This window comes from Oncorhynchus tshawytscha, linkage group LG02 (genome assembly GCF_018296145.1).
Source record: "Oncorhynchus tshawytscha isolate Ot180627B linkage group LG02, Otsh_v2.0, whole genome shotgun sequence".
Classification (NCBI taxonomy): Eukaryota; Metazoa; Chordata; class Actinopteri; order Salmoniformes; family Salmonidae; genus Oncorhynchus; species Oncorhynchus tshawytscha.
The window spans coordinates 20,750,908-20,767,506 of NC_056430.1; the positions used below are offsets into that span (position 1 = coordinate 20,750,908).

Sequence of the window (16,599 nt, forward strand, 5' to 3'; positions counted from 1 at the left end):
ATTAAATCAAATTTGTGATTTTGGGCAACACAGATCAGCGCTGTGTTTACTGACGACCAAATTAAGCATTCAATAAAAATAAAACCCTCGCTACAATCAAAGATGGGGGAGGTTTAATTAATGCTGTGGGGTTTATTTTCTGCCTCTGGTACTGGGGGCCTTGGATGTGTGCAAGGTATCATGAAATCAGCAGAGGATCATGTGTTTTTAAATCCAATGTTCAACCCAGTGTCTGCATTGAAGGTTGTCAGTCTTCCATCTGGACAACGACCCCAAACACACATAAAAAAGCACTCAGGAATGAGATGCTGGACTGTTCTGGAGTGGTCAGCAAAGAGTCCAGGGCTGGTTGCCCAAAAGCACATTAAGGCTATGTTCATCGTTTGAACCATTGAACATAGCCTTAAGATGCTTTTGGTTAACCGGGCCCAAATCTGAGTCACATCCAAGTCCTATGGTGAGACCTGAAACAGCAGTTGGTGGAGGGCACCTCTCAAATATCAAAGAACAAGAGCAGGTTGCTGCTGACAAGTGGGCCAAATTGTTGAAATGTGCAGCAAGATCATTGATGGCTACAAGAAGTTTGTGTGCAGTTATCTTGGCCTAAGGTTGTGCAAGCAAGTACTAGCTCCAGGGTGCCCATAATTTTGTCCATGCCATTTCATTATTTTCCTAATTATAATTGCACATTTAAGTTTACAAAAAGAACATTGGTTCTGTAATGTTGAAAATCCAATAACAATCGACCAAATGTTTTCATAAATCTCAACTTATAAGAAATCGGGAATTATTTAAGAAGTGCAAGGGTGCCAATGTATTTGGCCACAACTGTATGTGGCTCTGACTTGTACCACAAGCAATTATTTAATGTTTTATTTTTACAGTCAGCTTACACTGCATGTACTTCCAATGGCAAATTGACATCAATAGTAGGCTAGGCTATTTGACATCTTATCACTCAGGACATTTATCATGCTATTATTTCTTGAATAGTGCTCTTTTTTATTCCAGGCAAAATGTTCTTTATTTAGAGACATGGTTTTTATCCCAATCATATTGTTAATTTCATTTTCTGCAACTTCTGCTCTACATTATGTAAAAAAACATGTTTTTTTTCATTCTAGGACAATGACATGACAACCATAAAGAACAGAGGACCATGCTCATGACAATACTCAAACAGAACAAAGACATAAGACATTTGGACCAGACATGAATGTAGGGAGTACCATGGGGCAATACCCTCTACCAATAATAGAGAACTTTGTTATACACTTAATCAAGTAAATCAATGATAACCGTTCTACAAAGAAACAAACCTTTATTTTTCATGAACAATCCTTCCATAGAGTGGTTGAATCAGTACTATTTTCAAAGGCAAGTTTACAGCAAGGAAATGAGCAGTAATTAAAAAACCAACAAAAACACCTGTTTTTTTTCTCTATCGCAACAGAAATATTCACCTTTACCCTGGATCATTTAAAAAAATACACCCATAGATTTTACTATTTACAAGCATTATTTACATGAGCAAAGCCTTCAGGGACAGTCTTATCTGCATCACCAGAGTGCCCCATCTATAGTTTTGGAGCACGTAAAAATCTGACTTTCAGGTAGACCGGGAAGCAGAGAGCAGTTATCACTAAAACTGTTGTAACAGAACACCTGAGCCAAAAGATCTATAGACCACAAAGAAAATGTGACAGTAGTACTTTATACATTTGTTTATGCCTCTTTTCAATGAGATATTGTTTTATCGCCTTGAATATATCTCCCATATACACAGTACAGTACAACACATACATGTACCAGACAGTATACATTTACAACCTCCTTCCTCAGCAGTTTAACACCAGAAGGTTTTTAGTGCAGAACACTCTCTCCACAGACCACTAAAAAAGGGCATTTTACATAAGCTCCAAAACACATGGTCTTATTTCTTACAGTTTGTACTTTGACACGTAGGCTCTGACTGTACAGTATATTAAAATAGCTGTGGTGGTACTCTGCCGCTTCAGATAAAAGTATCAACATGCTTTTGTTAATACAACTACTAAAACACCACAGGCAAGCTTATTTCCAATGAGACATTTTAAATATATTTTCCCCATCATCACACACACACGCACCCAAAAACACACACACAGCCCGACAAAAGAGGCCAAATATCAACATGATTTCTATGTAGATATAAATAAGGCAGGGACCCCGGGTCTGTTTGTCAGTTGCCCTGTTTCCTGACGACAAAGTCCAATACAAACTATATGAAACTCCTTATGCACAGCCCACATATCCAGTGAAACAATAGCACTTCACATTCAGTCATAAGGACATTTAGATTTGACATGCAGTTAAAAAATCATCAAAACGAACTGGATAAAAACCAGTACCTATGATGTGAAGTCATTTGTAGTCTTTTTGAGTGTCATCATTGTGGGGTTTCCATCAAAGAGCACAATATCTCCTCTGCAGTCAGCACATACAGTATGTATTGTTCTGCAGCCAGCCAGTAGAACAGAGGGCGGGTCCAATGTCAAGTGACAGTATTAAAGATACACTCCAGGATATTAAGCACAACAAATTCATAACATATAGTATGATTTTCCAGTGCATGTGTTGCTGCTTCGCGCTTTCAGACCAGTCAATGGAGTGGGGCAGGCATCATACAGAAAAACAGAGTGAATCTCTCTGTGACCATGGGGCATGTGATGTCAGGGAAGGCAGGAGTCAGTCTATACAACACCCTCAATGAAAGTGGTGTCCAGGTGAACGATGAGCATGCGCAGGAAGGACATCTCCTTGCGTGTGTTCTCAAAGATGACTAGTGGATCATCAGACTGGCAGCGGAGGCAGTTTGGGGCCATCACCATGGCAAGGTTATTGACATCCATCTTAGTAACAGACACATTGCCAGGCTGAGCAAACACCTGGGGATAATTAGTGGAGGACAGGGAGAAGAATTGTGAGGGACAGAGGGAGAGTATGTACAGAATCTTGAAACTGAGATTGACCATATTCTGTATTAATGATACAGACAATGAATGACTAAGGACAAGTTTGTAATAATTTGTTCCATTTCAACTGCATGACCAATGACCATGTCTCAAAGGTTGAATATGATAATAGTTGTATGACAGGATGACTGTCTAGTGTTGTCCTGGACAGGTACAGTGCATTAGCTGTAGTGTTCAGTGTTGTGTGATTACTACCTGCAGGAAGTGGATGAAGTAGCACAGCACCAGTCTGTTGAGCTCAGGCAGGCACTGGACAACATTGACAGCTGCTACAGGGTCATCATAGTTACTGACACACTGCTTGTAGAAGGCCATGGGGATGAGAGGCTCCTCCAACTCACGATACCAAAGCTTCATAAGGGAGGCTGGAAGAGAGAGGGACAGTGTTAACACTAGTGCACACGAGCATGCACACACACAGATAACAGAGGTACAGACTACCTCACCAGGTACGTTGGGGTCTGAACGGTTTTCTGGGATCCTCCATTGGTCGACCTGAAGCTTAAGTGCGTTGACTTCATCGATATCTCCTGGCACCCTACAGAAAAAGCAGTATTCAATAATCAGTATTTTTCAGTACAGTTGCACTGCAAGGCCACTAGGAGGAACTATAACCCCACAATTAAAAATCTAATGTTGAGTGGCTGGTGGACATCATTTTACATGTAGAATTGGTTTGCAAATTACGGCTGGTACTCTGTTCTATGGATGGGCATTTAAAATGATTTTACTATTCAAATAATATCATTACATTGTTTCGGATATCCGGATAGTCGTTTAAATTATATATATTTTTTAAATGTATGAAGCAAATACATAAGGCAGAGGTAAACAGTGGACATGCTGCTTTTCGCCAGTAGTTTGGCTGACAGCAACAGTGAAAGAGAGGTCTGATTTTCACCATGAGAGAACTGATTCTGTTACTAAAAGTTTTCTGGTGAGTATTTTGCATTGATCTGTGTTTATTTCATTTAATTATTTCACTTTATTTATTTAACCAGGTAGGCCAGTTGAGAACAAGTTCTCATTTACAACTGCGACCTGGCCAGATACTGTGTTAGGTATTGTGGAAACTATGTTAGGAGAGCGCCTGTAATTGCTATTTGAAGTGGGGAAAATAGCATACCGATGCGCAGCAGTAGCTCAACGCATGCTATAAAAACTACATTCAAAAATGTTTTATTACATTTCAAATGTCATGGCATATCACTTTAGATCATATTTAATTTAGACAAAGTTTTTCATTGTAACCAAAAAATAAACAAGTAATCAAATCTTAATGTCCATTCAGATATCCGGACATTCGATTAAGCAGGTGCGAAGTACTCTTCCCCAGCAAATGCTACCGATGTGTCCGAGCCTTAAAATCGTATATGGAATTGAATCAGCTACAGAAAGACCAAACAGAGACTAACTACACATTAAACATTGCTGGTCTCCAGGGGCTCTTGAGCAGTGGTAGACAATGTTTGCTCTGTTTTTTGTCTCTGTACAGTAGGCTGCACAGGGAACATTGGCTTTAAACTGTACTGCTTCAGGAGACCACCTACCAAGGCTGACACATACATTTGTCTAGATACTTGCTTTGTCTAGATCTCCTCTTATGACTGCTACCTTGCTAAACACACAACACTACCCCACACCTCATTGGTGAATACCAGGGTTGGAGTCCATTCCATTTCCAGATAATTCAGGAAGTACACTGAAATTCCAATTCTCTTCAATGCTTTTCAATTAGGAAAATGTGGAATTGGAATTTAGTTTACTTTCTGAAATGACTTGAATTGAAATGTAATTCACCCTAACCCTGGTGAATACACCAAGTCCAATGAGGTGATTGGCTGACCTGTCCGTCAGTCTCACCTGAAGATGCCTTCGGTCTGGGCCCCTCCCAGTGCCAGGACGTATTGGGAGAGCTGCACCTGTACCCAGGGTAGCTTCCTGTCTGGGAAGAGTTCACTCTGGCGCTCCATCACCTCGTCCAGGGAGCTGCCAAACAGGGAGGGGGTCACGATGGCCCGTCTGCTGTGGTCAATCTCCTCCAGAGTGGGCTTACGTAGACCCTGCAGGGGAGGTTCACAGATCGTGACTACTAGGACATTTTGTACTGTACATGTACGACTATGTCTATGATTATGTCTATGACTGTGGACATTAAAGATGATATCTGGAATAGACTATAACTATGTCTTATCTTTATGTTGAAGTCTGTGACTGTCCCAATAAGGATCTATCCATGATAATCTGTTTCTGACTAAAGTCCATATTTATGTATTCAGCTTGACTTATCTTTCTATCAACATCTGTATTGGTTCAGTCCACTGTGGGTATTAAAAAAGAGAGGGAAATTCATGGCGGGGTTATGTTTTGACTGCATTCGGGCATTTTTTGACTATTGCCCAAGGCTTCCCCACCTGTTGACATTCCCCACCCCCTTTCCCTGCTCATATCTCTAATCACCTTTTTGCCTCCAGTTACGGCCACTTTCTGTAGTTTGCGATAGCAGAACTTTGCGTACGAGCTGATAGGTAGACCTGTAAAGAGAGAAGGAAGACAGGGCCACTGTAAAACTGAGGAATGAGACTCATGGGAAATACAGCTCTCATTGTAGCTGCAGTTCACACCTTCACAGATACATTCTCTCAGTGAGGAAATCATGTGGGCAACTTTCCAACCGAGTCAACATATAAAGGGTTAAACAATTCCTCACTAAAAGGACAAGCTATTTGTTCCCACAGATGTCAGATATTTCCAAGAAGGTAATTGAAGAGACATGTTCGCAGTGTGATTCTGCCATATGGGGATCAGCGCTTACATGTCTCAACTGTCACGGTACAGTAAGAAAATCTGGGAGGCTGGTGTCAGCCAACCAGCCAGCACATCATGTCCCAGGTGATTCATCAGACAGACACTTAGGACACCGGAGGGAGCAGAGGTATCCCTACCTACACCCCTGTCACTGTGATAACTCATGTTTACGCATAAACCAGGCCTCCACTCCCCCCCGAGCCTCCCCATCACACCCATGGGGTCCCGTCCATCGTCCTTCCTTCCCAGAGAACTCTCTCTCAGGTGGCTGAACCCCGGCCAGATGGAGAACTTTGTGCTGCGATGAAAAACATCCTTACCGGAATGTTCCCTAGACTGAACTGAAAGCCCCTGGATTTATAGCAAACGGGTGACGGACTCCCATGCATGTTCACAGCCATCGTTAATCTGGCCCAGTTTGACTGTAATTACAGTTAATTACAGAGATCATACCGATATTTTCCCTCTTGATCTCTGAGAAAACACACTGTTTTCCCCAAGACTCCCTGAATACACTAGTCAATAGAGGAAGAAAATAAAGAGTTGGGTTCTTTTCTTTACCCAGCCTGAGAGCAGGTTTGAACACCAGCGGTGGTCCAAATGAACATGTTGTTTTGATAAGGCAGAAGCAACAACAAAGCAAACTGAATCCGTGAGAAATCACTACTCATTAGAGGATTAAGAGCACAAGGCATAGAATGTGATGACACCTGCCAACACATGGGTTCAGAAAGTATCTCTGAGATTATCCAAGGGGTCTGTTTAGTCAGTGTTGCTACCTCAGTCAAGTCTCATTTCATAGCTAAGTGTTTCAATCCAAGTAAGCAAGGCCGGCCTCAGCCCAGCCTTGGCCCAAGAGAAGCCCAGCCTTGGCCCAAAAGAAGCCTAGGCCAGGCCCAGACAAGAGGCCTCCAGTTCCCACACGTGACTCCCTCCCACCCCTCTGTTCACAGCTGTTCCATGCCGTGGTCACAACACCACCCTTCATTTCAGCCCGTCTATCCATCAAACAGACAGCAGCTCTCATTGTGCTGTTTGTGAGGAGGCTTTCCCCTGTGGTTGGCTGGTGGGCCCACATCGTGAGTAATGTAATAGCCCTCTCCCTCAAGTCATTATTCCAGCCAATATCTGAAAACCTCTCAATGAGTCACACCCATGAAGGGTAACCATTCCTCATGGCTTATGAGTCACTGACGTTGTCCAGTGTATAGGCTGGTGGCACAGTCATTGCTGTACAATGTGTGTGAGTTCACTAGTGTGATCAATGTCACGAGATGAGTATAGGTCCTCGCTGATGACACTATCAAGGCTGCTATTGTGAGTTGCCCTAATGGGGTAATGTGTAGTGGCTTTCCTTAAATCATTGATGGACAAGTAATGTGGGATTGCCAGAGAGAACCATTAACATGGCCCCCATGTCGTCAATCTGCTCTTTTATCACCTCCTGTTGTATTTTGTGAAAACTAGTCATAACTATTCATAATCTACCAGGGAAACTCTAAATATCAGCATGGTAGTCAAGTGACATAGTATGAATTTCCATTTCACTGCAAATTCTTCACATATAATTACACATTTCTACTTCTCTCCAAATTCTTAATCTGCAGTGAGATAGATATGAACCATGTTTGGTTTGTAATGGTTTCTAACCCATAAGGAAATAACAGACAATCTTGACAAGTTACAAATTATTTGCCTCTCACTTCAGCACTCCCCAACAGACTTCCTCCTTGGCAACTTTGGAAAACGTCCCTCATACTAAACATGAATCTTAGTGATCTCAGACCTACCTTCTTCATCTGTATTCTGTTTCCGTTTCTTTCTGGACTTTGAGTTCTTCTTCAGTTTCATGTCTTGCTGCTCTAGTGTGAACTGAGTCACTGGAAACCAAAAGGCAGAAGTTAAAGGGCCATTCAGAGAATCTAATAACATCCACAAAGAGCAAACAGAAGAGAAGAGGTAAAAATCAATTCAAACCATCACACCCTTCAAACTATACCTGTCATGCTGTTAATGACACCCATAGACAGAGTGACGGAGGAATCAGGGAAATACGACCCACCCTGTTTCTTGTCGCTGTTCGGATCCGAGTGCCTCTGGATGTATCCCTCCAGGTAGCAGCGGAACTTGGGCGAGGGGGCAAAGAAGGCCAGGCTGACGGCCATCAGCTCCCAGCCTGCAGCCAGGCTCCTTGGGCTGGTGTTGCCCGTGGTCTGCCTCACCAGCTGCACATACAGCTCGTCCCTAAGGCCCTGCGTGCCCCAGCACTTAGTGATGATGAGCAGGGCAGTGTGGCGGCGGTCTAGGCGGGAGGGTCTGTCTCCCATGTAGGCCTGGACCAGCTTGAACATCTCACAGGCCTCCTTCCTCACAGCGCGGTCGCTGGTCACCAGCATGGGCTTCTTGATGGAGCCGCGGTTCCAGGAGAGCATGTTGGCGATGGAGACACGGCGGCGGAACAGGCCCTGGGTGTGCATGTTCAGGTGCTTGCTGGCCCAGTCCGCCATGCCTGAGGTGTCTGTGGTCGGGGGCTGGCGCAGTCTGGCGTAAGAGAGCTGGTGGTAGGAGCCTCCTATTCCTCCTCCCTCTCTGTTGTCACGGGAGATGGAGAGTTGGTGGTGGGGGCCCAGTGAGCCTGTTTGTCCATCTACCGTACCTTTCTTCCTGCTGTCCAACTGAGCCTTCAGTTCCATGGTCCCCACCTTCAGGAGAAGGAGAGAGGAAAGACAGAGGAGAGAGAGAGGGGTGAGGGAAGAGAGAGGCAGAGAGAAAGTGTCAGTGCAGCAGTATGTATGTATGCATGTATGTATGTATTGATGTATGTATGTATGTATGTATTGATGTATGTATTGATGTATGTATTGATGTATTGATGTACTGTATGTCCACAGCTGCAGTCTTCTCAATGTGGATGAGCTGCCTTTCCTCTGCTCTGCAGTATTGAGGGCTCCAGGGGGAATTGTGCAGGATAGGCACATTAATTCTCTAAAGATGGAAAGGAACCTCATCACCCATAAATGCCCCAATATCCACATTGGCCTTTTTCGTCAGGAGCAGGTGAGGAGCCCCTACCTTTGTTCTGCCCCGACCCACCTCTCATTCAACACTACATGTGCAAATCCACCATCTGATCACAAGTGGGATTTCTTGCCTATAAGGAGCCCTATCCACAGTCACATCCCCTTCACAGTGAAAACCAAACCAGTAATCCAGCTCTGGTCAGCCTCAGAGAAACATCCAGGAACAAAAAGAAACCCAGGCCAAATCAAATCAGGAATTTACTATCTGAACATACAATGTTAAACATATTTCTTCAATGTGACCATGATGTAATATGGGGTTGGAATGTGCCAAAGAGCCTGGAATTTACATTTAGGGTTCCTGAGTGTAGATCTCCAGATTTGGGTTTGGCAGTACTTCTTTATGGTCATATGGACTTCATGGTCTTAAATGAGTGGCATGGGTCACTGTTTAAGATCAAATGGAACAAGGCAAAGGAACATTGACAGTATGAAGTATATCTTCTATAATTCTCCCTCTCTTTTATACAGATTGTTTTAAGATGCCCCATGACACGGTAGAAATTCAACTCTGCATTTCTATTTAAGGAGGCCAATAATGTCCAAAGTCCTTAAAATCAGATTTCAATATGAAACATTCAGGGTTGTATATACAGATTACACAGTTAAAACCGATCACATTTCCGTGCTGGCTTTAAACCCTTGGGTTCACTGGGTTTTGAAAAATGAGTAAATCCTCTGCTTCTCTACAGTGGAAAGGATAGAACAATATAGGCAAAGCTATACAGGGGTATAGTCAACAACCAGAAGTGTGTGTGTGAGCATTTTGTACGTGCATATCTGTGTGTATCATGATATAACAGCAGGTCTGTGGACTATTCAAGAACAGGCTTAGGGGCCCATTTCCAATATTTATTTAAATGTGATCGCTTCAGTACCAACCCCCCATGGCACCAGTCCCTGAGCCCCACCCCTACCCAGCTCTCTAACCCTGTGCCATATGGGACACAGTGGCCCTCCTTCCTGACCAGGGGGAACCATGTAATGGACCAGTGCGGCCTCTGAGCCTGACACTCCTACCACTGTCCAGTCTAATAGTTATTTTTACAGGTCTTGTTTTATACAATATTTTTTTTATTCAAACATCATTACCTTTTTGGATCTGTAGTTTCATTGGAATACTGAAACTCACATGATATGGAGAGGGTTGCGTTGTTGAGAGGGCGTTTGGGATTATATTTGGCAGTGCTCATAACACTAAAGATCTGCTATGGCTCTAAACTGTTGCTTATGTAAATTGTTCATGAGAGGGAAAATGCTCCCCTAACTCAAATCATGTGCACCTGTACTAGCCTAATAAGTCAACCCCCTGACAGTGTGTGAGTGTGTGTATTATATTACACTGCTGAGTCAAAATTAAATGAATCACATTCATCTAGTTATATGATAGGCCTAATGAGCTTATCTGTCCTTACTGTGGTGTGCACAACTTTAACTTGGAATTGAGATGCTCTCACTAGTCTAGCAATGAAAGTAGTCCTGGAAAGGCACCAGCAATTTTACTACCTCCAGACAAAACAAAACAGACCGTTCTACATAAACAGGTCGCACAACAATAAGGACCAGTCAGGGTTTTAACCAAGTAGACAAACCAGAACTATTCAATTTATCAGATCTAATCTCTCACAGACAGTCAGAGACGGGTGACAGAGACGAGACAAAGACAAACACCGGAGCGTATGTGTACCTGTAAGGGGGGTCCGGGGGTATCTGGTGAGGAGAGGCTGGCTTGGCTGGTGATGCTCTTCTTCAGGCTGTCCACCTTCTCATAGGTCCTCTTCTGCCTTCCTGTCATCTCCAGCGGCGCCAGGGCCGGGATGCTATGATTACCTACCCTGCTCAGCAAACGGCTGGCGGAGTGGACGTCTTCTCGCGCCCCCAGGTCTCCAGCCTTCATCTCCCTCATGGTGTTGGAGCGGCTCACCACCTCCCTCATCTCCAACATCACCTTCTCGTTGAGGGCACACAGGTCCCCGCTGCTGCCCACTGAGCCTGGTCTCCCCCCGGCCCCCACCCTCCGCCGGCTCTTCCTCCTCAGGCTGGGTGAGGGCCCAGTGGAGTAGCCAGAGTCCTGGTAGGTGATGGTGGTCCGGGGCCTTGGAGGTGTGTGGAAGTCCTGGCTGCTCTGCCTGTTGTGGCGAGCCTCCATCGCCCTCAACACACTGGCCTCCAGGGCCCGCCATGTCTGCTTCTTCTCCAGGATACCTGGCATCACTGGGATCCCTGACTCCCTCTGGGGCTGGGCCAAGAGGGGGTCCGGCCGTGGGGTGGGGGTGAGGTTGAGGCCAGCGGAGGTGGACAGAAGGGCCTGTTTGGGGTCCACATTGACCATGTGCCTGATGCCCTCCAGGCCAGCAGGACTGTAGTCAGAGGGGTTCCTCTTGTGCCTAGAGATTGAGTGAGAGGAGCCAGGGTGCTGGAGGAACCTGAGCTTCTGCAGGCTGTGTGTGGGGGTGAGGCGGGACAGACCACCAGGCCCATTATGGAGGTTAGCCCCCTCCACCTCCATGTCCGCAGGAGGCTCATCATAGATGGGACACTGTGATCCCTCGTCATCGTAGAGGGGAAATGTGGAGGCATACTGGGGTGACACTGACCTGGGGGTGCTGAGCTGGGACCTGAGATTGCCTGGGGTTTGGGGAGGGTCAGAGGACACCAGATAGAAGCTTCCATTGCCCGTCTTCCTTAGGTGGTGGGCATCGGCGGCCATCTTGCCAGAGGGAGCGGTCTTGTAGCGCTGGGCAATGCAGGAGTGGGCCCACGGGGGCTTGCTGCTGAGGGGGAGGAGGGTGAAGGTCTGGTGGCCACTGGGCTTGGTGTGTGTGTTATGGTGATGGAGTTGCAGGGCCGGGCTAGATGGGCCTCCAGGCTGGATCCGACTGACACTGTTCACGTTGACCAATATGGCTGCCTTAGACACTGGGGAAGGCTGCCATCTCTGAGAGAGCTCCCTGGAATAGAGAGATAATGAGGGAAAGGATGAGATCTGGGTTTAGATTTAAAGAGATATCGTACACTCATACACTACCGCTCAAAAGTTTGGGGTCACTTAAAAATGTCCTTGTTTTTGAAAGAAAAGGAAATGTTTTGTCCATTAAAACAACATCAAATTGATCAGAAATACAGTGTAGACATTGTTATTGTTGTAAGTAATTTACAACAATAACAATGTTGTAGCTGGAAAAGGTTTTTTTATGGAATATCTACATAGGCATACAGAGGTCCATTATCAGCAACCATCACTCCTGTGTTCCAATGGCACGTTGTGTTAGCTAATTCAAGTTTATCATTTTAAAAGGCTAATTGATCATTACAAAACCCTTTTGCAATTATGTTAGCACAGCTGAAAACTGTTGTCCTGATTAAGAAGCAATAAAGCTGGCCTTCTTTAGACTAGTTAAGTATCTGGAGAATCAGCATTTGTGGGTTCGATCACAGGCTCAAAATGGCCAGAAACAAAAAACTTTCTTCTGAAACTCGTCAGTCTAATTCTTGTTCTGAGAAATGAAGACTATTCCATGAGAGAAATTGCCAAGAAACTGAATATCTCGTTCCCTGCTGTGTACTACTCCCTTCACAGAACAGTGCAAAATGGCTCTAACCAGAATAGAGAGGAGTGGGAGGCCCAGGTGCACTACTGAGCAAGAGGACAAGTATATTAGAATGTCTAGTTTGAGAAACAGACGCCTCACAAGTCCTCAACTGGCAGCTTCATTAAATAGTACATGCAAAACACCAGTCTCAATGTCAACAGTGAAGAGGCGACTCCGGGATGCTGTCCTTCTAGGCAGAGTTCCTCTGTCCAGTGTCTGTGTTATTTTGCCCATCTTAATCTTTTATTTTTATTGGGCAGTCTGAGATATAGCTTTTTCTTTGCAACTCTGCCTAGAAGGCCAGCATCCCAGAGTAGGTGTTCTAAAACCTTTGACTGGTAGTGTATGTGGAAGCCAGGAGATACTAAATGTGTTTATGTTAATTAACGGTCAATTACCGCGAGACCAGCAGTTATTTGCTTGACATTCAAGGAATACAACATTTTGTGTGACCGCCACAGCCCTACATACTTCTATCCACCTGACCAAATGAGACTGAAACAACTCCTACCATACAACATAAGAGTTATCTGATTACTTAATCAAAAGGTTAAGCATGCGTTACAATATTAGCAGTACAGACCAAGAATTAGAAAAGCAGAGACTTACCTTCTGCCCTCCCCCTTTACTTTATAGCCAATAACACACTAAACAATATTAAACCTGAATACCTCTGTCCTTCTGCAGCCAGATATCTAACAGACTGACCCACTGCGTCACACACTTCCTCCTAAGGCTCAGGACAGGAGTCACTGGGGAGCTGAGCAGGGGTGTAAGGAAGAGGACAGAGAGGAGGGAAAAAAAGAGGCGGAGTGGTCTCTGTCCCCACACCTACCCCCTAGCTACCGTCTGTAGTTTGTAACAATACAGAAACAATTCCCTGGGGCTAGAGCTTCCCAAACCAAGCTCAAAACTTATTTACACCCTTCTTACCTCAGCCACTGCATTGCATTCTCTCTGTCTTTCTCTCTGTCTGAGTCACGCCATTTCAGTGATTTGAATGTAAACAGTCTCTTCAAAACAGTTGATCAGATATAGCTTCCACAGCCCATAAACAGTTAGGCCTGAGCCACCTCCCAGCATAGCATTGCACATACAGCCCTGTCCCAGGGAGCAGAGACTAGTAACACGCTGCAGAGAGGATTTTAAAATGTTTTATTTAACTAGACAAGTCAGTTAAGACCAAATTCTTATTTTCAATGATGGCCTAGGAACAGTGGGTTAACTGCCTCGTTCAGGGGCAGAACGACAGATTTCCACCTTGTCAGCTCAGGGATTCGATCTTGCAACCTTTCGGATACTGGCCCGATGCTCTAACCACTAGACTACCTGCCTCCCCATGGAAGCCACTTCAAAACGGCCAGTGTCTGGGCTGTGTTAGTTCTCACTGCAGAGTGTGACAGCCTGAGGTGGGAGACAGCTGTAAATGTGCTGCTGCTGCTGTCTGAGCTCTTTGAAATGGGGGACCTTCTGTTATGGTCTGGGTTGGTGATGTGAGTGATGCTACCTCTACTTACGATCTTGAATTTTGGTCTGATATTGATACAAACCTTTCTATTGCAAAATTACATAATTTGCCAATGCAAAAAAACAAACATGTAAAATTACTGTTATTTATACAGTGGGGCAAAAAAGTATTTAGTCAGCCACCAATTGTGCAAGTTCTCCCACTTAAAAAGATGAGAGAGCCCTGTAATTTTCATCATAGGTACACTTCACAGACAAAATGAGAAAGAAAAAAAATCACATTGTAGGATTTTTAATGAATTTATTTGCAAATTATGGTGGAAAATAAGTATTTGGTCAATAACAAAAGTTTATCTCTATACTTTGTTATATACCCATTGTTGGCAATGACAGAGGTCAAACGTTTTCTGTAAGTCTTCACAAGGTTTTCACACACTGTTGCTGGTATTTTGGCCCATTCCTCCATGCAGATCTCCTCTAGAGCAGTGATGTTTTGGGGCTGTTGCTGGGCAACACAGACTTTCAACTCTCTCCAAAGATTTTCTATGGGGTTGAGATCTGGAGACTGGCAAGGCTACTCCAGGACCTTGAAATGCTTCTTACGAAGCCACTCCTTCGTTGCCCGGGCGGTGTGTTTGGGATCATTGTCATGCTGAAAGACCCAGCCACGTTTCATCTTCAATGACCTTGCTGATGGAAGGAGGTTTTCACTCAAAATCTCAGGATACATGGCCCCATTCATTCTTTCCTTTACACGGGTGAGTCGTCCTGGTCCCTTTGCAGGAAAACAGCCCCAAAGCATGATGTTTCCACCCCCATGCTTCACAGTAGGTATGGTGTTCTTTGGATGCAACTCAGCATTCTTTGTCCACGACGAGTTGAGTTTTTACCAAAAAGTTATATTTTGGTTTCATCTGACCATATGACATTCTCCCAATCTTCTTCGGGATCATCCAAATGCTCTCTAGCAAACTTCAGATGGGCCTGGACATGTACTGGCTTAAGCAGGGGGACACGTCTGGCACTGCAGGATTTGAGTCCCTGGCGGCGTAGTGTGTTACTGATGGTAGGCTTTGTTACTTTGGTCCCAGCTCTCTGCAGGTCATTCACTAGGTCCCGCCGTGTGGTTCTAGGATTTTTGCTCACCGTTCTTGTGATCATTTTGACCCCAAGGGGTGAGATCTTGCGTGGAGCCCCAGATCGAGGGAGATTATCAGTGGTCTTGTATGTCTTCCATTTCCTAATAATTGCTCCCACAGTTGATTTCTTCAAACCAAGCTGCTTACCTATTGTAGATTCAGTCTTTCCAGCCTGGTGCAGGTCTACAATTTTGTTTCTGGTGTCCTTTGACAGCTCTTTGGTCTTGGCCATAGTGGAGTTTGGAGTGTGACTGTTTGAGGTTGTGCACAGGTCTCTTTTATACTGATAACAAGTTCAAACAGGTGCCATTAATACAGGTAACGAGTGGAGGACAGAGGAGCCTCTTAAAGAAGAAGTTACAGGTCTGTGAGAGCCAGAAATCTTGCTTGTTTGTAGGTGACCAAATACTTATTTTCCACCATAATTTGCAAATAAATTCATTAAAAATCCTACAATGTGATTTTCTGGATTTTTTTTCTTCTCATTTTGTCTGTCATAGTTGAAGTGTACCTATGATGAAAATTACAGGCCTCTCTCATATTTTTAAGTGGGAGAACTTGCACAATTGGTGGCTGACTACATACTTTTTTGCCCCACTGTATAAAACCACCAGTTTAATAGAGTTTACTATGGCACAGATTGGGCTACATTACAGTTAACATTGCAGGGGAAAGAAGGAATTTATGCAAATTGCCAAAGACCACATATAACGTAGCACAATGATCACATGCTAAGCACATTATACATACACCCACATATCATCAGGTTACTACTCAAGACAAGTGGTCAATTAACTTAATGGATCTGTCTTATTTATGACTTGTCTCATTCTCCAGTTGTGAGTGGTTTGGTTTATGACTGATGTCCCTGTAGAGAGAGAGGGGGGGGGGTCTATTTCCTGTCTCGGCCAGTAGAGCATCAATATATGAAAGCACATTGTCTAGGTCCCCACACAATGAGCTGAGATCAAGACAGCATCACTGCCATGAAACTCTACATTCCCATACTATTTTATTTATTTTATTTAACTAGGCAAGTCTGTTAAGAACAAATTATTATTTACAATGATAGCCTATCCCGGCCAAACCCCGGACGATACTGGACGAATTGTGCACCGCACTATGGGGCTCCCAATCATGGCCGGTTGCGATACAGCCTGGAAACGAACCAGGGTCTGTAGTGATGCCTCTAGCATTGAGATACAGTCCCTTAGACCTCTGCGCCACTCTGGAGCCCAAATCTACCCGAGTTCTAATTCTATCCACACACTAAATGATGTCAGTCCTGTTTAACATGACCAGTAACAAAAACTGAAACACAATCCTCTGCTTGGAAGTTGTTTTGAGGTTAAACCAGAGTCACAGAATATAATGATAGGATAGGAGACATGCTAAGTCTAGCTCCCAGTGGTGAGAGCAGAGCTGGGGATTTCATCTGGCTTTGTGTCTGTTATTTACTTGTCATTGTCACACCACACCCAGGGTGGTACAAACCAGG

General features: G+C 44.4%; 1 protein-coding gene across 3 annotated transcripts in view; it reads right to left on the reverse strand.

Moving 5' to 3' along the window:
* Window positions 1-917: 917 nt before the first annotated feature.
* LOC112219664 (rho GTPase-activating protein 39) overlaps window positions 918-16,599 on the reverse strand; it is a 51,098-nt gene continuing 35,416 nt past the window's right edge. Inside the window, exons 3-10 of one of the 3 annotated variants that reach the window (XM_024381129.2) lie at window positions 10,590-11,853; window positions 7,822-8,524; window positions 7,613-7,702; window positions 5,475-5,548; window positions 4,878-5,077; window positions 3,461-3,552; window positions 3,210-3,379; window positions 918-2,927 (exon numbers count right to left, since the gene is read on the reverse strand). In XM_024381129.2, coding sequence (XP_024236897.2) covers window positions 2,733-2,927; window positions 3,210-3,379; window positions 3,461-3,552; window positions 4,878-5,077; window positions 5,475-5,548; window positions 7,613-7,702; window positions 7,822-8,524; window positions 10,590-11,853 — 2,788 coding nt within the window. In that variant the 3' untranslated portion in view covers window positions 918-2,732. The other 2 variants (XM_024381137.2, XM_024381147.2) reach the window with 2 other exon arrangements.